Genomic DNA, 26,946 nt, shown 5'->3' with positions numbered 1-26,946 from the left:
AGCTACTGCTGTCATGACCATCATCCACCATAGCAGCTACTGCTGTCATCACCATCATCCACATAGCAGCTACTGCTGTCATCACCATCATCCACCATAGCAGCTACTGACGTCATCATCACCCATCATAGCAGCTATTGCCGTCATCGTCCATCATCTCCACCATTGTGGCTACTGCTGTCATCACCATCACCCACCATAGCAGCTACTGCTGTCATCACCATCATCCACCATAGCAGCTACTGCTGTCATCACCATCACCCACCATAGCAGCTACTGCTGTCATCACCATCATCCACATAGCAGCTACTGCTGTCATCACCATCATCCACATAGCAGCTACTGCTGTCATCACCATCATCCACCATAGCAGCTACTGCTGTCATCACCATCATCCACCATAGCAGCTACTGCTGTCATCACCATCATCCACCATAGCAGCTACTGCTGTCATCACCATCATCCACCATAGCAGCTACTGCTGTCATCACCATCATCCACCATAGCAGCTACTGCTGTCATCACCATCATCCACCATAGCAGCTACTGCTGTCATCACCATCATCCACCATAGCAGCTACTGCTGTCATCACCATCATCCACATAGCAGCTACTGCTGTCATCACCATCATCTACAATAGCAGCTACTGCTGTCATCACCATCATCCACCATAGCAGCTACTGACGTCATCATCACCCATCATAGCAGCTATTGCCGTCATTGTCCATCATCTCCACCATTGTGGCTACTGCTGTCTTCACCATCACCCACCATAGCAGCTACTGCCGTCATCATCACCCATCATAGCAGCTATTGCCGTCAACGTCTATCATCTCCATCATTGTGGCTACTGCCATTATCACCGTCATAGCAACTATTACAATCAACATCCACCATAATTCATTGTACAGTGACAATTTCTACAAAGTTCTAATATACTTCACACATTAACCATTTTTCAAAATCTCTGCTTACTGTCAGTGACTGGAACACTTCTGCTTACACACAGAAGCTGTTATTCTACCCTACAATTACTGAAGTAATAGGAGAATATTGTGCATCATGGGGTATATACTATACAGTCCGATCAGCATCCGGATGGAGGATGCAGGTTGGTCTTTACCATTTGCTGTTGGATGGCAAGAACTAGTGCATGTTACAGGACACTCAGAGACCCTAAAGGTCTGAAATAAAGCAGCTCTGCTATGCCTTAAAAGGGACATGGGCATGATCCGATCAGGAGTTTACGAGAATGCTTCCATTCATTGGCAGCAGTCAGAGGTCTAAATGTGGCAACCACATTTAAAGTATACTAGTTGAAGAGCCCGGCGCAGCCCGGGCATAGTAACTAACTGTGGTTAGTTATAACAAAGTATAATTATCCTCCATCCCATAGTCCTGTGCCCATATACCCATCATACATATCCACCATCCCATAGGCCCGTGCCCATATACCCATCATACATATTCTCCATCCCATAGTCCCATGCCCATATAACCATCATACATATTCGCCATCCCATAGTCAAGTGCCCATATACCCATCACACATCCTTCATCTCATAGTCCCGTGCCCATATACCCATCATACATATCCGCCATCCCACAGTCCAGTGCCCATATACCCATCACACATCCTCCATCCCATAGTCAACCATTATGACATCATAATGAGCGGCGGGGCTTGATGACATCAGCGTCGCCATGGCAACCATTGTGACATCATAATGGATGACTATGGGATGGAGGATGTGTGATGGGTTTATGGGCACTGGACACATCCTCCATCCCATAGGCCCATGCCCATATACCCATCACACATCCTCCATCCCATAGTCCAGTGCCCATATACCCGTCATACATATCCTCCATCCCATAGTCCCGTGCCCATATACCCATCACACATCCTCCATCCCATAGTCCCGTGCCCATATACCCATCACACATCCGCCATCCCATAGTCCCATGCCCATATACCCATCATACATCCTCCATCCCATGGTCAACCATTATGACATCATAATAAGCGGCGGGGCTTGCAACCTATGAAGACATCAGCGTCGCTATGGCAACCATTGTGACATCACAATGAGGGGCGGGGCTTGCAACCTATGAAGACATCAGCGTCGCTATGGCAACCATTGTGACATCACAATGAGGGGCGGGGCTTGACGCACACACTTTTTCCCCAGTAAGAAAGGCAGGGGCAAAATTGTTTGGTGAATTGGAACGCGCGGGGTTAAAATTTCACCTCACAACATAGCCTAGGACGCTCTCGGGGTCCAGACGTGCGACTGTGCCAAATTTTGTGGCTGTAGCTGCGACGGTGCGGATGCCTATCCCGGACATACACACACACACAAACACTTTGAGCTTTATATATTAGATTAGAAAGCGGAATAACTATTTATACAATAGATAAAATGTAAAATGATATTCACCTCTTCTGCTAGTTGGTTCTTCCTCTACATGGGGTGTAGCTCCTTCCTTAAACCTGCCAAAAAGAATAAAAGGTGTAACACCTGGAGAGCCGCTGGTCCAGGATTACAGAACAGCGACACCCCTTCTACAGGTTATACATGGTACTGCAGCTTTGCCCCATTGACCACAACGGAGCTGAGCTCCATTACTGGACACCACCTATAGACAGAGGTGATGCTATATTTGGAAGATTTTTTTTTTGTTCTTTTTAATCGAGGCTACATACATAGTATCAGTTTTTTCCGCGTCCCACTCTCGCTTCCACTGTCCGGTGGGCTTTCTGTGCCGTGCTAATCTCTCCTGATCTATCTGGTCTCGCTCTTGCTTCCACCGCAGATATTCTGCACGCTCCTTGCCGGTCATTGACATGGTCATGTCCATCTGATTCTTTCCTCTAGGTCTTCGTTCCTTTTTAATAAACGTAGCCAGTGAGTATTCAGGATTGTGGAGGCTCAGCTGCACAAAAACACTAAAAGGGAATCTGTTAGCACAAAATGACTGCTCAAACCAAACACAGGCGCTCAGCACACCCTTGGCACAGCCCAGCAGTCTAGTGCACCTTCCCCACCTGCTTGCTTCCATCCATGTCTTCCCTACTCTGTCTTGAATGATGGCTCTGGATTTACTAGAGCGCAAGAGACAGATGGAAAACAAGTAGGTGGGAACTGCCTGTGCCTTGTTTGAGCAGCCATTTTATGCTGAGACTCCCTTTCTGGCTCAGGAAAACCAACACTTACATGACTCTCCTTCTCGCGGTCCATACCAGTTTTAACCTTCTCAAAATCCGGGCCGCCCCAATTTCTATTGTGCCTGCGGCTTCCCTCCTTCCTGTCGACGTCTGCGATAGGACCCGTCCTTCTTGGATCATCAAGAAAGTTACGGATTGGATTTTTCTCCCTTACTCCATCCTACAAGAAAAATAAACATTTGTGGATTTACGCAGGTGGAATCCACAGAGGATTATGCTAGCAGAAAAGGGAATGAGATTTTACCAATCTTATAAATTGAAATGCGCCTGCTGTGCGGATTTTTAATTCTGCAGTGTGACAATTTCTGTTAAAGGGAGTCTGTCACCCCATTTTTGGCCTATAAGCTGCGGCCACCGCCATCAGGGGCTTATCTACAGCATTACAAAATGCTGTAGATAAGCCTCCAATGTTACCTGAAAGATAAGAAAAACAAGTTAGATTATGCTCACCCTGGCGTCCGGTCCGATCCAGCGCCTCCCATCTTCTAGAGAGGACGTCCTCCTCCTTGCCAGACCTCTCTGACCTTTCCCGGTGCCTGCGCACTGCAGTACTTTACTCTGCCCTCAACAGGGCAGAGAAAGTATGCCTGCGCAGGAGCGTAGCCTGAAGCAAGGAGGAGGACGTCATCTATAGAAGATGGGAGGCACTGGACCTTGACACCCACTGCACCTGTCCCCCGGTAAGTATAATCTAACTTGTTTTTCTTATCTTTCAGGTTACATCGGGGCTTATCTACAGCATTAAGGCCCGTCACACATAGCGAGATCGTTAGCGAGATCTCTGAATCATCACAGGTTTTGTGACGCAACAGCGACCTCGCCAGTGATCTCGCTACGTGTGACACATAGCGGTGACCGGCCCTCCGCTGCAATATCGCTAATCGTGCTGAAATGTCCTAGACCATTTTTTGATCGTTGGCGTCCCGCTGGCCAGCATGCATCGATGTGTTTGACGCTATAACAACGACAAGCGACCTCGTTGAAGCACGCCTATCGAGGTCTGAGTCGTCAGAATAGCTGTTGTGTGACAAGGTCCCAACGTCGTTATACGGATCGCCGTATCGTTGCTGCGTCGTTGAGTAGATCTGCCTGTGTGACAGCTCACTAGCGACGTACCAGCGATCCTTACCAGGTCGTATCGTCATCAGGATCGCTGGAGCGTCGCCTTTGTAACGGGACACTTACAGAATGCTGTAGATATGCCCCTGATGGCGGTGGCCGCAGCTTATAGGCCGAAAATGGGGTGACAGATTCCCTTTAAAGAATTTTACCACAGATTTCATGTAACATGTGCAGGTTTTGCTGATCTCGTGTGAACCTTCCTAAACGGTGCACAGCTGCACATTTCAGAGCTCAAGTTTCCCAGAAATTTTTGCTAAATACCGTAGAGCTTTGTCTGACAATCTAATGTGTATGGGGACCCCCGACACATGATTGTTGGGGAAGTCAAGGATCCGGCATGTCTAATTTCTGACTGATGGCACTTCTGTTCTCTCTAAGATAAGATGCCACCAGAGACGTTTTGCAGAGTTTCTCACATACATGAGTGCTCAGCAAAGCACCATTTAATGGGTATGGGAGGCTTAAGTGTCAACACAATACATGCCTTTACATTACTGACTACTGTTAGGAGTGTGTCTGACAACAAACCCCCAGTTCATTTCCATTACCCACTTTCTATTCTAAAAGACAATGCGAACCCAGAAATGACATTGGCCAGTGCTCACCCTTCGGCTCCTTTCGTACTCTGCAATCTTCTCCATCTCTTCATTCATCTTTTCGATATTCTGCTTTCTCTTCTCTTCCCATTCCTGAACGACAAAACCACAATAACAGGGGTTCAAAAATAAGAAAACATCACAGGGAAAAAAAATAAAATCATAAGAAGTTTAAATTTCTATACCTTAACTTTTCTGTCAGGTCCGGAAACCCCATCCACCTGTCCTCCATGGCCACCGCCTCTGCCTCCCATGCCACCACCACCCCTGCGTGGACCTCTTCCACCTCTCTCTGGTCCCTTGGGGGATGTCAACCATCGTTCTCCAGGAGAATCATCAGTAGGCATCCTAGGACTTCGCTTTGACATATCAGCACCTTGTTGTCTCCGTCCTCTTGTCGCCATTTCAGAGGGATGACCGTCCCCCTCTTCTTTAAATGGCTCTGCATGTTTATCCCCATGGGGGATTCGTCCATCTGACAAATATCCTGTGCGGCCATTGGTCCTTTGAGTGGGACTTCTCGGGGACGTTTCAGACCTTCGATGAGTGTGCAGGGCTTTGGGCGATTTGCCATCGTTTATTAGTCTCTTCTCCTAAAATAAGTTTCAAAAGTTTACTTGAGCAGAATCTGCAGTAACAATCACATATATGAACGCAGAACTGTGAAGGAGGCCGAGGGCCGATTTAATCCCTGGGGGACCAGCTATCCTTTGCAAATTGCTTGAAAATCTCAAAGAAATGTCAAAAACTTTTATAATCTACAGTATATTCATGCTCATAGAGAAACTGCCCCTGACCTGCGGTATTGTATTCTTTTGCAGTTTTCTTGCAAAAGGGTTCACAACATCAGGTTTTTAGACGTAGACGAAAAAAAAAAATCAGACCTTATTTTCAAAAAATTCCAAATGAGAAGTCCTTGCTTTTTTATGCAGTTTTTACTTTTTTTCCATATTAATTTTATTATGATATGGATTCTAAGGGTGTGTGCACACCCTGCGGATTCTGCTGTGGATTGATCTGCGCGGGTTTTGCAAAATCCGCAGGTATCTGCGGATTGCTCTGCGGTTTTGCCCTGCGGTTTATCACCTCTACAATGGAGGAGATGGTAAACTGCAGCGGAATCCGCAGAAAGAACTGACATGTCAATTCTTCCTGCGGATTATAAACCGCAGCAAATCTGCGCGGAAAAATCCGCACCGTCTGCACTGCGGTTTCCATTTCCCATAGGATATTATGGTACTGTACACCACAGCAGAAACTGCTGCGGATCGGCAGGGCCAAAACCGCTGCTGATCCGCTGCAGAACCGCAGCGTGTGCACACTCCCTAACTGCATCATAGTAGTGCCTTTTTCACAGTCTTCCTGCATGAACAGCAATAAGGGTTTACTCTTGGCTTAATCAAAGTGTATTTGAAATAGTTTTAATGTGGATTTTAGAACAGAATCCATTCCAAAATCAATGTTTAAAACAGAAAAAAAAAACAAATTAAAAAACAAAAACACTCCAATGGTCATCTGTGCAACCAAAAAATATTGTTCAACTCCTGTATTTTTAGACATTGGAGTCAATATTGCCCATGTGATATGTGCTATATTATCTTTCCTCCACCTCGCATATATTCCATATCTGATCTATCACAATAAACTGCACCACGCTTTCTCCTGTCCCGGAAATCCGCTGCCTCGGAGTAACCCTTGACTCAGCCCTGTCCTTCAAACCGCACATGCAGGCTCACGCCACCTCCTGTCATCTCCAGCTCAAAAATATTTCCAGAATCCGTCCTTTCCCCAACCCTCACTCTACGAAAATGTCTGTGCACGCCCTAATCATCTCCTGCCTCCACTACTGCAACATCCTACTCTGTGGCCTACCTAACAATCTAGCACCTCCCGAGTTTCCTGCAATTACCCCACTGCCAACTCCTTACAGCCTGCAATGACCCCGCTGCCGCCTCCCTACAGCCTGTAATGACTCCACTGCCGCCTCCCTACAGCCTGCAATGACCCCACGGCTACCTTCTTACAGCCTGCAATGACCCCACTGCCGCCTCCCTACAGCCTGCAATGACCCCAATGCCGCCTCCCTACAGCCTGCAATGATCACACTGCCGCCTCCCTACAGCCTGCAATGACCCCACTGCCGCCTCCCTACAGCCTGCAATGACCCCACGGCTACCTTCTTACAGCCTGCAATGACCCCACTGCCGCCTCCCTACAGCCTGCAATGACCCCAATGCCGCCTCCCTACAGCCTGCAATGACCACACTGCCGCCTCCCTACAGCCTGCAATGACCACACTGCCGCCTCCCTACAGCCTGCAATGACCCCACTGCCGCCTCCCTACAGCCTGCAATCGCCCAACTGCCACTTCACCATCACTGGATCTCCCGCAACCCCCCCCCCCCAACCTACTGTCTCCTTCCCCACCATCCTGTAGAATGTAAGCACACAAGGGCAGGGTCCTCACCCCTGAGTAAGGGCCCCATCACACATAGCGCCACACCAGCGATACCGACAACGATATGACCTTGTCAGGATCGCTGGTGTGTCGCTACATGATCGCTGGTGAGCTGCCAAACAGGCAGATTCACCAGCGATCAGCACCAGCGACACGGGGGTAACAAGTAACGCACGCCGCTTAGTTACCAGCTCGCTGGTGCAGGGAGTTGGTAACCATGGCACACAGCGAGTTTCTAAGCAGTGCGCGGCCCTTAGAAACCCAATGTGTACCTTGGTTACCAGCTCCCTGCACCAGTGCGCTGGTATCTAACGTACACATCGGGTTTCTAAGCGCTGCACGCCACTTAGAAACCCTCTGTTTACCTTAGTTACCAGCTCCTGCTCGCTGATCGCTTGTCTCCCGCCTGTCACATGCAGCGATGCGTGCTGGCCAACGGAAGACCAGTGATCAAAAAAATGACCTGGCCATTCCAGGACGATCAGCGATAACCGGCAGGGTGGCCGGTCGCTGGTAAGTGTCACACACAGCGATCTAGCTGGTGAGATCGCTGTGTGTGACAGAGGCTTAACTGCCTACATTGTTAGTATGTTTACTGTCTATTATATCTGTAATTTGTATGTAACCCCTCATGTACAGCAACATGGAATCAATGGTGCTATATAAAATAATAATGAATAATAATAATGGTACTTTGGCCTGGAGCCCTGCTGCACACATTTAAAAAAAAAAAAAATCAGCGAAAAAAATAAATGCTGCAAATTTAGTGCAAAATAAATAGTGACATGTCAGCTTTGAAAACTGCTGAGAAAAGTGGGTGCAGATTACAACCTTTAAATTGGTTAATTAATACTAACGCTGGAAAATTGTGAAATACGAATGAGCCACAGACACTCGACGTCTTGGTCACGGTACTAAATATCCACCACCTTACCGTACTGATGATTTGAGCCATCGTCAGTGGTCATTGAGGTTTCCCCAAGATGGATGTACAGTAAGATGAGAATCTAGCTTTCTTCTGAAAGCTAAACCTCAGAGCCACCCGCTACTATATGTGTTTTATAATGGCCAGCCTATACATGATGTACCGTATACAGAGCAATGCCTCTCACCCCAGCAGAAACATCCAGAGTGATGGAGAAATTTTCCTTCTCTTTCCGGGCCTTGACCGGCTCGCCATCCAAGTGTATGGTTTTTCTTGGGGTGGTCACAGCAATTCCCTCTTGTTCGGCCATTCTGCGGTCCTCCTCAATCATCTGAGAGTGAGAGAAGGTTACATGTTAGAACACTGTAGTGCATGTATGGTGGATGGGTGAACTGCGAGGCGGATGGGTGCACGGCGTGTATGGAACGGAGCTTTGATCGCAGCAGTCTGATCCCATACATGCCACTGGCTGTCAATCATAACAGCATTTAAGAGGATGGAGAAAATAGAATGGAATGGGATGCAGTTTTGTCCCTTCCGATATTCATCCTCCACTCTCCGCAGTGCCAATGGCATGGTCCAGAGATGGTGAGCCCATGCTGCTTGCCAGGGTCAAACATTCAGCACCGGGCTGCTAATGCCATCCACCATTATATATATATATATATATATATATATATATATATATATATATATATATGCAATTAAATAGTCTTTACAATACAGCTAGAATATATATCGAAACCTCCGCCTAGAACAATCATCTATTAAAGCAGGGCTCCCCAACTCCAGTCCTCAAGGCCCACCAACAGGTCATGTTTTCAGGATTTCCTTAGTATTGCCCAGGTTATAATTGCATCACCTGCACAATACAAGGGAAATCCTGAAAACATGACCTGTTGGTGGGCCTTGAGGACTGGAGTTGGGGAGCCCTGTATTAAAGGACTGGGTGCCTGCCATGTCTATGCACCTCAGAGGAGATCAGTCATTTTACGACAGACTGCACAATGACAGTATTGCAAAGTTATGGGGACTGATAAAAAAAAATAGTTGAAAACAATTAAAATAACTGATAAAAAAGACAGACATTTAGGGAAAAAAGATTATATATAAAAAAAAAAAAAAAAAAAAAAAAAAAAAAAAAAATCGCTTTTATACCTTTACCTCAGCCTAGAAGAATAATCAACTAGGCTAAATAAAGTAAGTAATAAAGGCTGGAAAGGAGTACACCCTGCCCAGGTTACACAACGTCGAGTGTATACCTACCTTGTGTCTCCTGACGATGGCCTCATTCTTCTTCCTCAGAGCCTCGATCTTCCTGTCCAGCTCAGCATCCTTCTCTTCTTTGGACTTTACATCCAATACCGAAAGCCTGTGATGAAACCAAAACTCCCATCATTCAACACATCCCACTGCAAAGACGACACTTCTTCCGGAAGACAAAGACTTTATAAGCATTTTTCCCCATCTACACTCTTGGCCTAGGACAACTCATAAAGTCCCATGGCTTCCAGTACCACTTGTATGCAGATGACACTCAGATCTACCTCTCTGGCCCAGATGTCACCTCTCTGCTGTCCAGAATCCCAGAGTGTCTATCAGCCATATCCTCCTTCACCTCTCGCTTCATAAAACTCAACGTAGACAAAACTGAACTCATCATCTTTACTCCATCTCACGTATCTTCCCTACCTGATCTATCTATTATGGTAAACGGCATCACGCTCTCTCCAGCACGTGAAATCCGCTGCCTCGGAGTAACTCTCGACTCTGCCCTGTCCTTCAAACCACATGCCCAATCTCTTGCCACCTCCAACTCAAAAATATTTCCAGAATCCGTCCCTTCCTCAATCTACTAAAACTCTTGTACATGCCCTCATCATCTCCCGCCTTGACTACTGCAACACTCTCCTCTGTGGCCTCCCTGCTAACTTTCTTGCACCACTCCAGTCTGTCCTCAATTCTGCTGCCTGACTAATCCACCTCTCTCCTCGCTACTCCCCTGTCTCTCTCCTCTGCAAATCCCTCCATTGGCTCCCAATTCCCCAACGAATCCAGTTTAAACTACTAACACTGACCTACAAAGCCATCCACAACCTTTCCCCTCCCTATATCTCTGAACTAATCTCCCAATATCTTCCCTCACGTAATCTTCGATCCTCCAAAGACCTCTTACTCTCCTCCACACTTTTTCGTTCCTCACACAACCGCCTCCAAGATTTCTCCTGAATATCCCCTACAGTGGCGGATTAAGTGGACTATGGGCCCGGGGCTGTTCATAAAACCTGGGCCCCTGTACCCCACTTCCCAGGAAAACATTTTCTGTCAAGATTTTGTGGCTCTTCTCACAAAAACACTGCATATGCTGATTTTTAGGTATACAAATTGTAACATTTATTAGACCATAAAAACAATGAAAAATTACTTTATTCTCACAAGAAATTGTATTGTATGGTCAAACAATATAAATAATATTAAATCGGCTGTTCCCGAATTTGGCGCTCCCCCGGGCGGTGAATGACCTGCTCGGATGCGGGGTCTGGAAAGGAATAAAATGGCCGCGCTTGGGAGGGGGTACCGGCCTGGCCGGCTACTGGTTAGGGATGTTAATGATTAATCACACAGTCACAGACAGACATTCATTTCTGACACACTGCCTGCGACAGTGCCCCCAGGCAGCACAGACAGTAATGTGCAGGCTCAGCTCCGCCTCCTCTGCCCCTGGCCGCAGTATAAGTTACATATATATATATATATATATATATATATATATATAAAAATACCAAATGGAACAATTCGCAATGTACCCCAGGCGAGTCACCATTTGTAAAATTATGACTCAAAGGGGATCGATAATGGACACTCCCATATAACATGTTAACACAAAAAAAATGGAGTGAAAGTCCAAAATATTTTAGAAACGTAAGAAATTTATTATACATAAAAATCGTACTGACAATTATAAACAACATCTACAATGAAGGAATCGGGTAATATCAGCTGCTAATTGTCCTGTTCATATAATATTAAGTGAAAAGGAGCCACGTGCTTCTTGTAATGATGGGCCATAAAACCGGGACACAAAGTGTAGGGAAGAACCCAGGTGCGCACCCTGAGGAACAACCCCGTTATCCCATGCTAAAGTGCTTACCCATCATGTGCTCCAGCCTCCAGGACAAGTGCAGCGCCGCCACGCTGCACTTGCGCTGGTGGCGGCGCTGCACTTGTCCTGGAGCACATGATGGGTAAGCACTTTAGCACGGGATAACGGGGTTGTTCCTCAAATAAATTTCTTACGTTTCTAAAATATTTTGGACTTTCACTCCATTTTTTTGTGTTAACATATAAGTTACACTTAGGCTGTGTGCACACGCTGCGGATTAGGTGCAGATTTTGTAAAATCCGCAGGTGAAACCGCAGGTCAAAATACCTGCGGTTTTACCTGCGGATTGCTCTGCGGTTTTGCCCTGCGGTTTTACCTGCGGATTGCTCTGCGGTTTTGCCCTGCGGTTTTTCATCTCCTCAATAGAGGAGATGGCAAACCGCAGGAGAATCCGCAGAAAGAATTGACATGTCAAAAACCGCTGCGGAACCGCAGCAAAATCCGCAGTGTGTGCACACAGCCTTACACAGGCTGCCTGCGACTGCCTGGCTGCTGTGTGTGTGAGTGTGAGTGACTCTGTGTGACACTGAGGAAGGAAGCCGCCCGCAGGGAGAGCTCAGCAGCTGACTGAGCATGGTGAGTGACCTGTGACCCACCTGCGCTAGCCGCTGCCAAAATCTCCTGCTAATACTCAGTCCTCTTCTCTCCTCACTGTGCCTCGGCCGGCCGCCTCCACGCTTCTCTCCCGAGTCCCACAGCACCCCCCCGCAACCCCCTTCCTACGCCACTGCGCGGCGGCGGCTCACACAGATGCCGACCGGATTGGCCCCTGCCCTGGGCCCCCAAAAAACCTTGGGCCCGGGGCGACCGCCCCATCAAGATCCGCCACTGATCCCCTATCCTCTGGAATTCCATGCCTCAACACGTCCGATTATCCACCACCCTCGGATCCTTCAAACGGAACCTGAAAACCCATCTCTTAGGAAAGCTTACAGCCTGCAATAACCATTCTGCCGCCTCACCACTGCCCGAGCTGCCGCCTCATCACCACCAGAGTTGCTGCACCCCCGACCTTCTGTCTCTTCCCCACTATCCCAAAGAATGTAAGTCCGCAAGGACAGGGTCCCCCCCCCTCTGTACCAGTCTGTCATTGTAAATTTGTTTACTGTTAACGATATCTATAACTTTGTATGTAACCCCCCCTTCTCATGTACAGCACCATGGAATTAATGGCGCTATATAAATAAATAATAATAATAATAATAATAATAATAATAATAATAATAATAATAATGGCGTCAAGACAAGAGAAGGGGGATGATACCGTCTCTCGACAATATGGTCTCCATCAGGAGTATCTGGTCCATGTTCGTCTCTGCTGGACATACATTTCAGTCGGCTGCCGAACCCAACACTCCATGCTCATGCACGCCCCGCCTAAGTGTGCATGCATTCTGAATGAGGAAAGGAGCCGCTGTCACACCTCTGGGGGCTTATCTCTCCAAAAGATTGGACATGTTGAAATCCAGCATGCCCAATCCTTCTTTCCTTCCAACCTCTGTCGTAAAGGGAGTCGGGACACCCCACAGTCCATTTCCTGGGCTCCTGAGGCCTAACCATCTGAAAGTTGGTCTTCCAGTGGTTGGACCCCCCCCATTAATCCATAGGTTATCCCTTACGCTATGAATAGGAATCTCTGGAGTAACCCTTTATCTCTATGCTTAGATTATAGCGGGCTTCTTACATTCCAGTCTCCTTTTATAAACCAGAACACCATAGTGGAGAATACCAATGTTGTGAGATGACCAGTGCTTGTTCTACACACAGACTGCTGTCCCACTGCTGGGGCCTCACAGGACAGACCCCGAAGAAGGGGTTTAGTGATAAATTACATGCACTCTCTGTCTTTTTCAGACGGATTCATGTGAAAACTGCCTGAAAAGCGCTAAGGAAAAACCTCAATAATAAAGAACATATTGCACAGCAATGTAAAAACAACTTGCTGTGCACATATTCTGCCTTTTTTCACTCCAGGACGGCAACATTCTTTTTGAAAGCCACCATTAAGTTACATATGGATTTTTTTTTTTTGTTTAAAGTAAAAGTTGACAGCCAAAGACGTCAGAAAAACGCCGGTGTTTGATCAAATCATCATATGCTTCAAAAACGATGCAAGCATAGTATGTCGGAGGCTAAAAGAAGACGTGTGCACATACGCTATGGCCTCAAAATAAAAAAAGTGAAATATATATAGCAGAGACGTGATCTAAAGTCAAAGATCAATTTGCCCATTAAAATCAATAGATCAACGGCTCCATGAAATAAAAATGGAGATCGCTCACATGACGTTCAGGTGACAGCATTTTTTAAAAATGTAACAAATTAAGAGAAAAGTATATGCACACAAACAGGGATCACCATACACTAATATAGTCAAAAATCAAATTTTATTATAGTGAACACAACAAGCAAACACTTAGTTTAAAAACAATTAAAATGTCTGAACTCAGACACACAAAAACAATGGGTCATGTTAATAGACAGTTAAATACTGTGGGCCCCAGAATTAACCATTTAATCAAATAACAAATATCTACTGAATTTCAATATCTGGGATCTAGCACCACAGGTTAACAATCCCAATCTTATTCATTGTCATAATATCATGGTGTTAATACAAATATACCAGAATATCTACATATCAAGTCCTATAGGGAAACACTGTGATTGCATAAGGGATACACAAGCAAAATAAATGCCATGTGTATGCATCAAATTCTCAACATGTTACCACTAAATCAAATACAAGAAAATGGGGACACTGACCTTGAGAAAGACACTTCATAGTGTCGATACGCGTGGGTTTGGGGGTCCCATACAATTTAACCATTGGTCTGCTTGTCCTCAGAAACCAGTTGATATCATGTTAGGGAAAGGGGCTATGTTGTCCCTATTTTCTTGTATTTGATTTAGTGGTAACATGTTGAGAATTTGATGCATACACATGGCATTTATTTTGCCTGTGTATCCCTTATGCAATCACAGTGTTTCCCTATAGGACTTGATATGTAGATATTCTGGTATATTTGTATTAACACCATGATATTATGACAATGAATAAGATTGGGATTGTTAACCTGTGGTGCTAGATCCCAGATATTGAAATTCAGTAGATATTTGTTATTTGATTAAATGGTTAATTCTGGGGCCCACAGTATTTAACTGTCTATTAACATGACCCATTGTTTTTGTGTGTCTGTGAGTTCAGACATTTTAATTGTTTTTAAACTAAGTGTTTGCTTGTTGTGTTCACTATAATAAAATTTGTTTTTTGACTATGTTAGTGTATGGTGATCCCCATTTGTGTGCATATACTTTTCTCTTAATTTGTTACTGTGTTAATTTATTTATATGCACTAGGTGATCCCACCTGAGTATATATTGTGGATGGTGCCCGTTTATCCCTTTTAGTCAGATTTTTTAAAAATGTTTAACCCCTTACCTACAAAGGACGTAATATTCCGTCCATGTGACCCTGGACCTAACTACCATGGACGGAATATTACGTCACCGCGATCAGCGGCGCCCACGTGGTGAGCGCCGCTGATCGCAGCCTAGTGTCAGCTAATTATCATAGCTGACACCCAGCACAATGTGTCAGGGGCGGTCACGGACCGCCCCCGACACGTTAACCCCTTGCACACCGCGATCAAACGCGATCGCGGTGTACCGGGGGTTAAAGGGAAGCATCTGCAGGGAGGGGGCTCCCTCCGTGCTTCCCTGAGCCCCCCACGGCAGCGCAATGTGCAGCGCTGCTGCGGGGGGGCTCCTTTCCTCCAGGCCCCCGAATCCAAGATGGCAACTGGGGCCTTCGGGGGCCTGAGGAAGCTGTCTTCCTCAGTGCCTGCAAAGCGCAGGCATGAGGAAGTCTGCAGCAGTGCCTGTGACAGATCGCTGATCTGTCACAGTGATCTGTGATGTGACAGATCAGCGATCTGTCACAGGACAGTGATGTCCCACCTGGGACAAGGTAATAAAGGAAAAAAAAAAAAAAAAAAAGGTCGCTAAATAAATTAGTATAAAAAAAAAAAAAAAAAAATATTCCCCAATAAATCCATTTTTTCAAAATAAAAAAAACAAAAACAATAAAAGTACACATATTTGGTATCGCCGCGTCCGTAATGACCTGCCCTATAAAATTGTCCCATTATTTAACCCCTTTAGCGAACCCCTTAAAAAATAAAAATAAAAAACAAAGCAAAAAATAATGATTTCTTATCATACCACCGAACAAAAAATGCAATAACGCGCGATCAAAAAGACGCATATAAATATTCATGGTACCGCTGAAAACGTCATCTTGTCCCGCAAAAAACGAGCCGCCATACAGCATCATCCGCAAAAAAATAAAAAAGTTATAGCTCGCAGAATAAAGCGATACAAAAATAATTATTTTTTATATAAAATTGTTTTCATTGCAAAAAACCGACAAAACATAAAAAAACGACCTAAATGAGGTATCGCTGTAACCGTACTGACCCGAAGAATAAAACCGCTTTATCAATTTTATCGCACGCGGAACGGTGTAAACGCACCCCCCCAAAAGAAATTCATGAAACGCTGGTTTTTGTTCATTCTGCGTCCCAAAAATCGAAATAAAAAGCGATCAAAAAATGTCACGTGCCCGAAAATGGTACCAATAAAAACGTCAACTCATCCCGCAAAAAATAAGACCTCACATGACTCGGTGGGTCAAAATACGGAAAAATTATACCTCACAATATGTGGTGATGCAAAAACTATTTTTACAATAATCATAGAATCATAGAATCGTAGAGTTGGAAGGGACCTCCTGGGCCATCTGGTCCAACCCCCTGCTCAAAGCAGGATTCGCTAAATCATCCCAGTTAGATGTCTGTCCAGCCTCTGTTTGAAGACTTCCATTGAAGGAGAACTCACCACTTCTCGTGGCAGCCTGTTCCACTCATTGATCACTCTAACTGTCAAAAAGTTTTTTCTAATATCTAATCTGTGTCTCCTCCCATTCAGCTTCATCCCATTGCTTCTAGTCTTTCCTTGTGCAAATGAGAATAAAGTTGATCCTTCTACAATGTGACAGCCCTTTAGATATTTGTAGACAGCTATTAATAAAAAGCGTCTTTTAGCGTATGACAGCTGCCAAATATAAAAACCGCCATAAATAGTAAATCAAACCCCTCGTTATCACCCCCTTAGTTAGGGAAAAATAATAAAACTAAAAGAAAATGTATTTATTTCCATTTTCCCGCTAGGGTTAGGGTAGGGTTAGGGCTAGGGTTAGGGTTAGGGCTCAGATTAGGGTTAGGGGTGTGTTGAGGTTCGGGTTGGAGTTATAATTGGGTTTCCACTGTTTGGGCACATCAGGTGCTCTCCAAATGCAACATGGCGTCTGATCTAAATTCCAGCCAATTCTGCATTGAAAAAGTCAAATGGTGCTCCTTCCCTTCCAAGCTCTGCCATGCGCCCAAACAGTGTTTTACCCCCACATGTAGGGTATCAGCCTACTCAGGAAAAATTACAAAACAACTTTTGGGGTCCAATTTCTCCTGTTACCCTTAGGAAAATAAAAAATTGGGGGCAAAAATATAATTTTGCGGAAAAAAATGTTTTTTTTATTTTCACGCCCAGGCGTTATAAACTTCTGTGAAGCACTTGGGGGTTCAAAGTGCTCTCCACACATCTAGATAAGCTCCGTGGGGGGTCTAGTTTCTAAAATGGGGTCACTTGTGGGGAGTTTCAATAGTTTAGGTACATCAGGGGCTCTCCAAACGCACATGACACCCGCAGACCAATCCATCAAAGTCTGCATTCCAAAACGTCACTACTTCCCTTCCGAGCCCCGGCGTGTGCCCATACAGTAGTTTTCTCCCACATATGAGGTATCAGCGTACTCAGGACAAATTGGAAAACAACTTTTGGGGTCCAATTTCTCCTGTTACCCTTGGGAAAATAAAAAAAATGGGGACTAAAAGATGATGTTTGTTGAAAAAATACGATATTTTTATTTTCACGCCCGGTCGTTATAAACTTCTGTGAAACACTGGGGGGTTCAAAGTGCTCACCACACATCTAGATAAGTTCCTTGGGGGGTCTAGTTTCCAAAATGGTGTCATTTGTAGGGGGTTTCCACTGTTTTGGTACATCAGGGGCTTTTCTAACGCGACATGGTGTCCGATCTCAATTCCAGTCAAAAACGTCAAATGGCGCTGCTTCCCTTCCGAGCTCTGCCATGCGCCCAAATAGAGGTTTACACCCACATGTGGGGTATCAGCGTACTCAGGATAAATTGCACAATATCTTTTAGGGTCCTGTTACTTTTGGAAAAATAAGAATTGAAGGTGAAAAGATCATTTTTGTGGAAAAAATATGATTTTTTAATTGTACTGCTGTACGTTATAAACTTCTGTGAAGCCCTTGTGGGTTCAAAGTTCTCACCACATATCTAGATAAGTTCCTTGGGGGGTCTAGTTTCCAAAATGGGGTCACTTGGGGGGTTTCCACTGTTTAGGTACATCAGGGACTCTCCAAACGCGACATGGCGTCCGATCTGAATTCCAGCCAATTTTGCATTGAAAAAGTCAAACGGCGCTCCTTCCCTACTGAGGTCTGCCATGCGCCGAAACAGTGGTTCCCCCCCACATATCAGGTATCAGCGTACTCAGGACAAATTGCACAATAACTTTTGCAGTCCAATTTCTCCTGTTACCCTTGGTAAAATAAAGAAAATTGAACCTGAAGTATTTTTTTTGTGAAAAAAAGTTAAATGTTCATTTTTTTTTTAATATTCAAAAAATTCCTGTGACGCACCTAAAGGGTTAATAAACTTCTTGAATGTGGTTTTAAGCATCTTAAGGGGTGCAGTTTTTAGAATGGTGTCACTTTTGGGTATTTTCTATCATATAGACCCCTCAAAGTGGCTTCAAATGTGAAGTGGTCCCTAAAAATAAAATGGTGTTGCAAAAATGAGAAATCGCTGGTCAATTTTTAACCCTTATAACTTCCTAACAAAAAAAAATTTTGGTTCCAAAATTGTGCTGATGTAAAGTAAGCATGTGGGAAATGTTATGTATTAAGTTTGTGTGCCGTATCGCTGTGATTTAAGGGCATAAAAATTCAAAGTTGGAAAATTGCGAAATTTTCAAAATTTTCGCCAAATTTCCGTTTTTTTCACAAATAAACGCAAGTTATTTGAATGCAATTTTACCACTAACATGAAGTACAATATGTCACGAGAAAACAATGTCAGAATCACCGGGATCCATGGAAGCGTTCCAGAGTTATGACCTCATAAAGGTACAGTGGTCAGAATTGTAAAAATTGGCCCGGGAGTAAACGTGCAAACCACCCTTGGTAGTGAAGGGGTTAATGGTGAGAAAAACTTTGACATTTTTTTCATATGAGAAAACCAGATGAACCACTGACACACTAATAAAAATGTTACTTTTTTTTTTCACGCACAAGTGGAAATGTACACATCTGATTGAGACCTCTATAAAATTCCATAAAACACAAATGTGACCACATAGGGAGAAGTCATGCCAACGTTACCATTGCTGCAGGTGCCGGACGGAATCTCAGGGGTGGGAGGATATTTCTGCAAAACAGAAATTATCAACGGTTACATAAAAAAATACGAGTCCTAGACATAAAAATGCTTATTGGGGATATCGGACACAAAAATATATATTCTTTTCAGCACAGATCAAAACCAGAAGCAAAGTCTCCTCCAGTGCCCCTGCGGATCCAACACAGGTCTCTAAAGTTCTCCGGCAGCTCTGGAAGCAGAGTCTGTTTATTATTTGTAATCAAGAGGAAAAAAAATATATGTTTTATATTTCACTGTAGGACAACCCCTTTAAGGCCACAGTCACACGTTCAGTACTTGGTGTGGAGGAAACACCACACAGGACCCGTTCCTCCCACCTCACCAATGTGACATAACTACACAGGCACAGCTCTCCGGCGCCCCCTTGGTCTCTCAGGTCAGTAAGGGAACTGCACCTAGAGCAAATGGCCGCCGGGGAGGATGGCCTGTTACCCGCTGGGTATTCTAAGATTCGTGATCAGAGTAAAAGCATCAGCCCAAGATTAATTTTATAGTTTAATTGCCTTAAGGGCGCACTAGATAATTACAGAAATATACAGAAAGCTATACAATGGAATTACAGTGGATTTGCAGTCAGAGTAAAATATAACAATAAGGGTACAAGACTTAGAGATATTAAGCTGGAGGTCAATTTACCAGATTGTCCCTACAATATGTGGGTGCTGGGAGCTCTGCAGTCCACAGGTACAAGAATCTTAGTTGTCGGACAGACTCCAAAGCGCGGCCGCTGCTTCCCTTGGCAGATCTGTCCCCAGTTCCTTCTTAGATCACAATCCTCTGGTTCTTCTGTGTGAGTGTCTGTCTCTGCCATGGGCTGCTAGTTCTTAAGCGTGCTGGGTCCCTCCCCATGTGTCAGAGGGTGTGCTAATAATCTCCACCTTTAGCTCCCTGCAGAACTTATTCCCAATATCCAAGAAAGGGGGTAACTTTCAACAGCATGATCGGATCAGGACATGAGAGGTACCAGTGAATGCGGTTTGTTTTGCCTGTCGTGTGGAGAGCAAACATGGCCCCATTGGGTCACTGTGGAGGGCCAATCTCTATATCTCAAGTCCCAGCGCCCTCACCGACTCAGGAGTCACACTGCCAGATGCGCGATTTCCTCAGGGTCACTTGGATATTTTTCATGAGTCCATAACTCGTAAGATGTGTTCATAATCCATGATCCTAGGATGGAGCCGGAGCGGCTGGGAGAGACAATGGATGTGTATTTCTGTGTCCAGCTGACAGGTATATTCTAATTGAAGCCCCCAGGCACATTCCTGCCCCATGCTGGTGTGGCTCCTACTCAAGCTTTGAAGTTCTGTTTTGGGCCTTATCTCATTATCATACTAAAAGGCCTTGCTATTCAACATTGGAGCACTAATTCCTGCTTTATTCACTATGCACACAGGCCCTAGGGGGTAGGAGCAGTTGGCTGCCTGTAATTCTGGTGAACTCAGACCAAAATGGATGCCAAGCTCAGACATGAGGCGAGCATTAGGCCCCATATCCAAGATGGCGACTGCTCCTTCATCACACTTGGTCAGTATTTTACATCAGTATTTGTAAGCCAATACCAGGAATGGGTGATAAATACAGAAAGTGGTGACGTGTCTATATTAGGCTGTGTGCCCACGTTGCGTTTTCTAAGCGTTTCCGCCGCGTTTTTCCCGCAGCGGAAACGCTTTAAAAAATCGCTTAAAAAAAATCGCTTAAAAAACGCATCCCCATGCATTCCTATGGGAATCCGCAGTTGCTGTGTCCAGGCTGCGGATTTTACCGCTGCGGAATCACATAGTGGTAAAATCCGCAGCATGTTCATTATTTCTGTGGAATTGCGGCAAGTCGACCACCAAAGGATTGCAATGAAACTCTCACTTTACGCATGTGTCTATGCCCACCATGAGTAAAGTGAGTGCTTCATGTGCAGATGGTACCCAGGGTCTGGAGGAGAGGAGACTGTCCTCCATGCCTTGGGTACCATATTTCTGTTAAAAATAGAATTAAAATAAAAAATCGGGATATACTCACCTTCTGTCAGCCCCCGGAGCCTTCCCGACTATCAGCCACACTGCCAGCATCTATTGTTCCAAGGAATGGATTGTGACATTACAAAGGTCCTTCGTGCAAAGCATCACTGGGACCGAAACGTACTGGGAGCGCCGCTGAGGAGATCGGGGGCCGTCAGAAGGTGAGAATAACCATTTTTTTTTATTATTTTAACATCCTATCTTTTACTACTGATGCTGCATAGGTATGAACCCAGCTTGGCTTCTGCTGAGGAGGTCATTCTGGGTGAGGAAGGCTGCTGACACAGATCCCTCTGTAGTTTGCTGGATTGTATCGGTCTCCATCTTGTTGATGGGCTAATGAGACCTTGATTCCAGCATTGCGGAAGTAGCCATGCTTAGGATGTGGGTGAGAGTTTTGCAAGTGCTGCATGCATGTCAGGGGAGCTGTATTTGATCATCTCTGGCAGGATGCTGTCACTGCCCCCGGCCTTCTTGCATTTCATAAGTCTGATTCTATCCTTTATTTCCAGCACACTGATTGGTGTGTCCAGAGGGTTTTGGAAGCTCTTGATTCTTTCCTCCATGTCCCTCAGTTTATTGGTTAGTGATAGTGTGAACGTGGCGTAAAGGTGTTCTGGTCAGCAGCATTTCTCACCTGACCACTGGTCCGCCCCTCAACAGCTGTTCAAATTAAAAGGGGTTGTCCTAAGAGCCTATCTTCAGGAGAGCACTGCTCCTCTGCCTCACTAATCCCTGCTTGCCCAGGAATCCAGCCACCACCAAGGAGGACGGTAGCCTAGGCAACAAGCAGTAAGTTCTAAAATTAAAAATCCCCTCCGTTCCTGAGAGTGGAGAGGATTTCTAATAAGAGGAAAATTGATAAGTTGATGCTTTTAACAAACATTTTGAAATTTTACTCATTTAATAAGATGAGACAACCCCTTTAAAGACTAAAGCATGGGTCTGCTGTGCAGTTAGCTGTGGTGGGACCCCATCCTGTACACAGGTAATAAAAGCATATTAACAGAAAACCCCTTTAAACAGAGCAGAGAAGCAAACTTTTACTCTCGTGACTTCCGGTCTGGACCTGCAGGGGGCACAATGGGCAGGTGATACACTCGTGACTTCCGGTCTGGACCTGCAGGGGGCACGATGGGCAGGTGATACACTCGTGACTTCCGGTCTGGACCTGCAGGGGGCACGATGGGCAGGTGATACGGGTCCGGACGCCATCTTGCCCTTACTGTAATGGATTCGGCCAGGATTGCAGCCTGCGAACCGCTGCAGTCACCGACAGCAAGCAGGAAAAGTGCAAAACTGCAAGCGAGTCTATCAGAAAGTCGCAGCACTGCAGTTTTCCTCCCAGGACTACAGACGGTGCGACATGTCAGCGAACATGAGACATCAGCCTCACCAAATACTTGCGCAACCATGCAAGCCTCCACTAATCCCCACACACCACACCTGCTCCCCTTTAACTCCACTACACCCACGCGTGTACCACCAGCCCACTCCCAAAAACACACGCAGGGAACTATAGAGGATTAATCCGCGCTCACTTGCACCTCTGCTCAGTCTTCCGGCTCCAAAAACATGTGTTCCTCTTTAGGCCACGCCCATGAAACGGGCGGAGCTTCCAGTGACGACGCATGCGTGGAGGAGAGAAACACAGCGTCATCGGACCTGCTTAGTGTGGGCACCGAGTTGTTTGTTTTGTTGATATCATGATGACGTGAAGCAAGCTGGGAGTTGTAGTCTCTGGTCAGTAATGGAATGACAGATTTTGAATTGTGTTGCTCTGCCTCTGCAGTGCTTTTCACCCAGCTTTCCCAGACTCCTGAGCTGCAGAGGGTGCCTGTACTCAGTTATCTCCAGCAGTCCCATAGAGCAGGGTTCCCCTACTCCAGTCCTCAAGGCCCACCAACAGGTCATGTTTTCAGGGTTTATTTTGTATTGTACAGGTGAAGCAATTATCACCTGGGCAATACTAAGGAAATCCTGAAAACATGACCTGTTGGTGGGCCTTGAGGACTGGAGTAGGGGAACCCTGCCATAGAGAATGAATGGAGCGGAGGTGCAAATGTTCAACCTTCATTCTCTTTAAAAAGGGCTTTTCAAGGTGCCATTCCCAGGATCTGTGCGGTCCCAGTGATCATGGGACTTCTCAACTGAGCACCACCCCTTTAAAGGGAATCTGTCACCCCTTTTTTCGACTATGAGCTGCCGGCACCGCCATCAGGGGCATATCTACAGCATTCTGTAATGCTGTAGATAAGCCCCCGATGTAACCTGAAAGATAAGAAAAAAGAGATTATACTCACCCAGGGGTGTTCCGGGTCCGGAGGGAGTCGCGGTTCGGTTCGGCGCCTCCCATCTTGCAGCGATGATGTCCTCTTCATTCCTGCCCGTCGCTGCTCCGGCACAGGCGCACTGCTCTACCCTGTTGAGGGCAGAGCAGAATACTGCACTGCGCAGGCTCCGGACCTCTCCCGGCGCCTGCGCAGGAGCCACGACAGGAAGGAAAGAAGAGGACGTCACCGTTAGAAGATGGGAGGCGCCGGACCACAACACCCATCGGACCGGACGCCAGGGTGAGTATAATCTAACTCTTTTTCTTTATCGCCTTATTGGGGGACACATAATACCATGGGTGTATGCTGCTGCTGCTAGGAGGCTGACACTATGCAAAACAAGAAAATTAGCTCCTCCCCGGCTGTATACACCCACCGACAGGCACCAAGCACCTCAGTTTGTGCTTAGTGTCTGTAGGAGGCGGACCGGGATCTTCCCAGATCCGCAATTAACCTTTTCTTTCCTTAGGTGTTCTAGTGGAACTTTTTAATTCTCTTGTCTTTTGTTTTGCAGATTCAAGTCGGGAAACAGGGTGGAAGTTCACTCTGCTTTCCCATATCAGGCGGCTGAGCGAGCAGTGTGGTGATCCCACATCGCAACTCTCAGTATGCTGGCAGGACTTTTTCCATATCACCTTCTGGTGCTATGGGATGTGGACAGGTGGCTGGTCCTTGCCAAATCCCCCTCCTCACCCCTCTCTCGGGACAGGGCTGAGAGGAAGACGGCGATCGCAAGATTCCCCTCGCCATCAAGAGGTTAATGCCGTCTTCTGCAGAACGCGGGTACAGAGGACAGCGGCCAGCGACTTGCCACTACCCTTGTGAGAGGTCCCTGTGGTCATCCTCTTCAGGGACGTCAGGTAGGTGCCTGAATGATCCCTCCAGCCCGCAGCATCCCCAAGAGGCACATTGGTGGGTAACTGGACACCAGGATTTGAATTTCCCGCCCTTCTCCCTGCCTGACGGGCGCCGCTCTCACCAGCCGCGCGCCTCTCCACTCATATTAAAGGGCTGAATACAGGGATTTTCTCTCCCTGTTTTCATAGCTGGCCATGGTTTTCCACAGCTCTGCTGCGCGCCCAGTACCTCCATTACAGGGACTTTCTCTTCTCCTTCCTGGGCGCTTTAATCACGGGGCTGCGGCGCCGGTTTTTACTTTCACTTTCAGTTCAGCTCCCGCTCTCAGGGCGCCTCCTCCTCCTTCTCAGCGCGCTTTCCTCGCGCCTTTTTTAGCCCATCACAGGGCTCCTCGTTCCCTCCCTTCATGCCAGCTCCAATTGCGGATCAGCCGCTAAGCTCCGCCCACCGCTCACCTCATCAGGCATTTCCTGTTTCTTCGGTCCTGCCTTTCTGCGCTGCTTGGGGGACACTTCAGCGTTTCTGCTGCTCGCCGGAACTAGGTAGGCTCTGCTCTATGCAGAGATATTAGCGCTCCTCCGCAGTTCTTTCCCCAATTTCCGCGGCCACTCAGCGCAGTTTTCCTTATGCCCAACCCTGCAGAGGAGCTCTGTTTCAGGCCCACCGCTACTCATTACGCCTGTGCGCGCTGTAAAAGGAAGTGGGCTTCGGGTCAGCCATCTCCTTTCTGCCCGTCCTGCAGTCCTTCAGCTATGTCGGCCTCTCAGGAGCACACAGATTCCCGTGATGGGGGCACTTCTCCTCTCCCAGAATGGACCGTAGCTATGTCTCAGTCGGTATCCGATCTGACCAAAGTCTCTCAGTCCCTGGTCCAGGTCCTAGAACGTTTGCCTCAGCTATCTTCAGCCACCGCTGCTCCGACCGCCTCTCAGGGTGAGTCGTCCGCTCCTGACCGCGACCTTCAGAGGGACAGGCCGAATAGGATGTCCAGGAAGCGTCTCCTATCGGGCTCGTCTTCCAGTTCGCTAGGCCCGTCTGCTTCACCCAGGTGTCCGTCTCCTTCAGTGGACGACCTTAGGTCAGACGACGATCCACAATCAGGATCTAGTTCAGAAGCAGATGACATGTCTAAAACACGAAGTATGGTCGATAGTCTTCTTTCAGCTATTTTCCAAACCCTGGAGATTAAGCAGGACAAGCCCCTTCCTCAGGAATGTTCTGTTCCATTTAAACGTTCAAGACCTCCATCTAAAACTTTTCCAAACCACAACTAGTTTGATACTACTCTAGCCAAACATTGGGAGCACCCTGAGCAACGCTTTTCGGGCCGCAGGTATTTGGATGTTCTGTACCCATTTGAGGCTGATTTGCTTTCTAAATGGACCAAAGCCCCTGAAGTGGACCCTCCCGTTTCTCGCATAGCCTCTAAGACAGTTCTGTCCCTTCCAGACGGTGCATCACTTAAGGATCAGACAGGCAGTTAGAATCTTTGGCGAAATCTATCTTTGAGGCCTCCGGTGCCTCCCTCTGCCCTATTTTCGCCTCCTCCTGGGTAGCTAAAGTCATTTTGGCTTGGGCAAAAATTCTTCGCAGGGGCATCTTAGCGGCAGCTCCCCAGGACGAGCTGGCAGATCTAGCAGATCAAATTAATCACGCGGGTAAATACCTTTTAGCCGCCTCCTTAGATGCGGCCGGTTGCGTTGCTAGGGCTAACAGCAATATAGTAGCTGTCCGCCGAGTTCTTTGGTTAAAGTCATGGAATGCGGATACCACCTCAAAAAAGTCGCTCACCAATCTGCCCTTCCATGGTTCTAGGCTCTTTGGGGCCAAGCTGGATCAAATAATTTCCGACGCCACTGGGGGCAAAAGTACTTCTCTCCCCCAGTCTCGACCAAGACGTATTTTTAATAGAAAGGGTTTTCGGCCCTTTAGGCCTTTTCGTCCGTTCTCGTCCACAGAGAGATCTGTCCAGCAAGAGCGTCCTTCCGCATCTAGGGAGCGAGAGCAGAAGAAACCTTCCTACAAGCCCGCTCCCCGCTGGAGATCTAGAGGACAATACTCCAGGTCCTCAGGTGCCCGTTCCGGTAGGTTTGCCTCCAAGTGACGGGGCACCCCCACCTGGAAGTTTTTCCAGGGTGGGAGGCAGACTTTCCTTTTTCGTGGACGCTTGGCTGTCGGTTGTCGACGACGCTTGGGTCAGGGAACTAATCGCATCCGGTTACAAGATCGAATTTTCTTCCCCGCCAGACAGGCGTTTTTTCCTGTCTCGTCCTCCAAGACAACGGTCCCACATTCCAGGATTCTTTCAGGCCGTCTCCTCCCTTCTTTCCGCCGGAGTGATTGTTCCCGTTCCCTCAGACGAACGGTTTTCAGGGTTCTACTCAAATCTCTTCGTAGTCCCGAAGAAAGACGGTTCCCTGCGGCCAATCCTGGACCTCAAGTTGCTCAATCGCCACGTGAAGATTCTTCACTTCAAAATGGAGTCTCTTCGATCGGTAATAGCCTCAATGGAGCCTGGAGAATTTCTCTGTTCTGTGGACATACAGGATGCCTATCTTCACATCCCTGTTTGCTTGCAGCATCAGAAATATCTCAGGTTTGCGATTCGGGACGATCATTACCAGTTCACGGCTCTCCCTTTCGGCCTAGCCTCCGCTCCCCGTG

General features: G+C 46.6%; 1 protein-coding gene and 1 long non-coding RNA gene across 3 annotated transcripts in view; one reads left to right on the top strand and one right to left on the bottom strand.

Moving 5' to 3' along the window:
• CCDC9 (coiled-coil domain containing 9) overlaps positions 1 to 11,015 on the bottom strand; it is a 50,391-nt gene extending 39,376 nt beyond the window's left edge. The window contains exons 1-7 of the mRNA XM_073549339.1: positions 9,598 to 11,015; positions 8,519 to 8,662; positions 5,134 to 5,541; positions 4,958 to 5,041; positions 3,220 to 3,390; positions 2,709 to 2,890; positions 2,443 to 2,495 (exon numbers count right to left, since the gene is read on the bottom strand). Coding sequence (XP_073405440.1) covers positions 2,443 to 2,495; positions 2,709 to 2,890; positions 3,220 to 3,390; positions 4,958 to 5,041; positions 5,134 to 5,541; positions 8,519 to 8,662 — 1,042 coding nt within the window. The 5' untranslated portion in view covers positions 9,598 to 11,015. The remainder of the gene's footprint in view (positions 1 to 2,442; positions 2,496 to 2,708; positions 2,891 to 3,219; positions 3,391 to 4,957; positions 5,042 to 5,133; positions 5,542 to 8,518; positions 8,663 to 9,597) is intronic.
• An 11,691-nt stretch (positions 11,016 to 22,706) lies between these two features.
• LOC141052117 (uncharacterized) overlaps positions 22,707 to 26,946 on the top strand; it is a 69,478-nt gene continuing 65,238 nt past the window's right edge. Inside the window, exon 1 of one of the 2 annotated variants that reach the window (XR_012220750.1) lies at positions 22,707 to 22,834. This is a non-coding gene — a long non-coding RNA (uncharacterized lncRNA). The remainder of the gene's footprint in view (positions 22,835 to 26,946) is intronic. The other variant, XR_012220749.1, reaches the window with a different exon arrangement.

The sequence above is a fragment of the Dendrobates tinctorius genome, unplaced genomic scaffold (genome assembly GCF_039654945.1).
Source record: "Dendrobates tinctorius isolate UK_male_01 unplaced genomic scaffold, ASM3965494v1 ptg000158l, whole genome shotgun sequence".
Classification (NCBI taxonomy): Eukaryota; Metazoa; Chordata; class Amphibia; order Anura; family Dendrobatidae; genus Dendrobates; species Dendrobates tinctorius.
The sequence above is the reverse complement of the archived record's forward strand: the minus strand, read 5'-3'. Positions and strand labels throughout refer to the sequence as shown.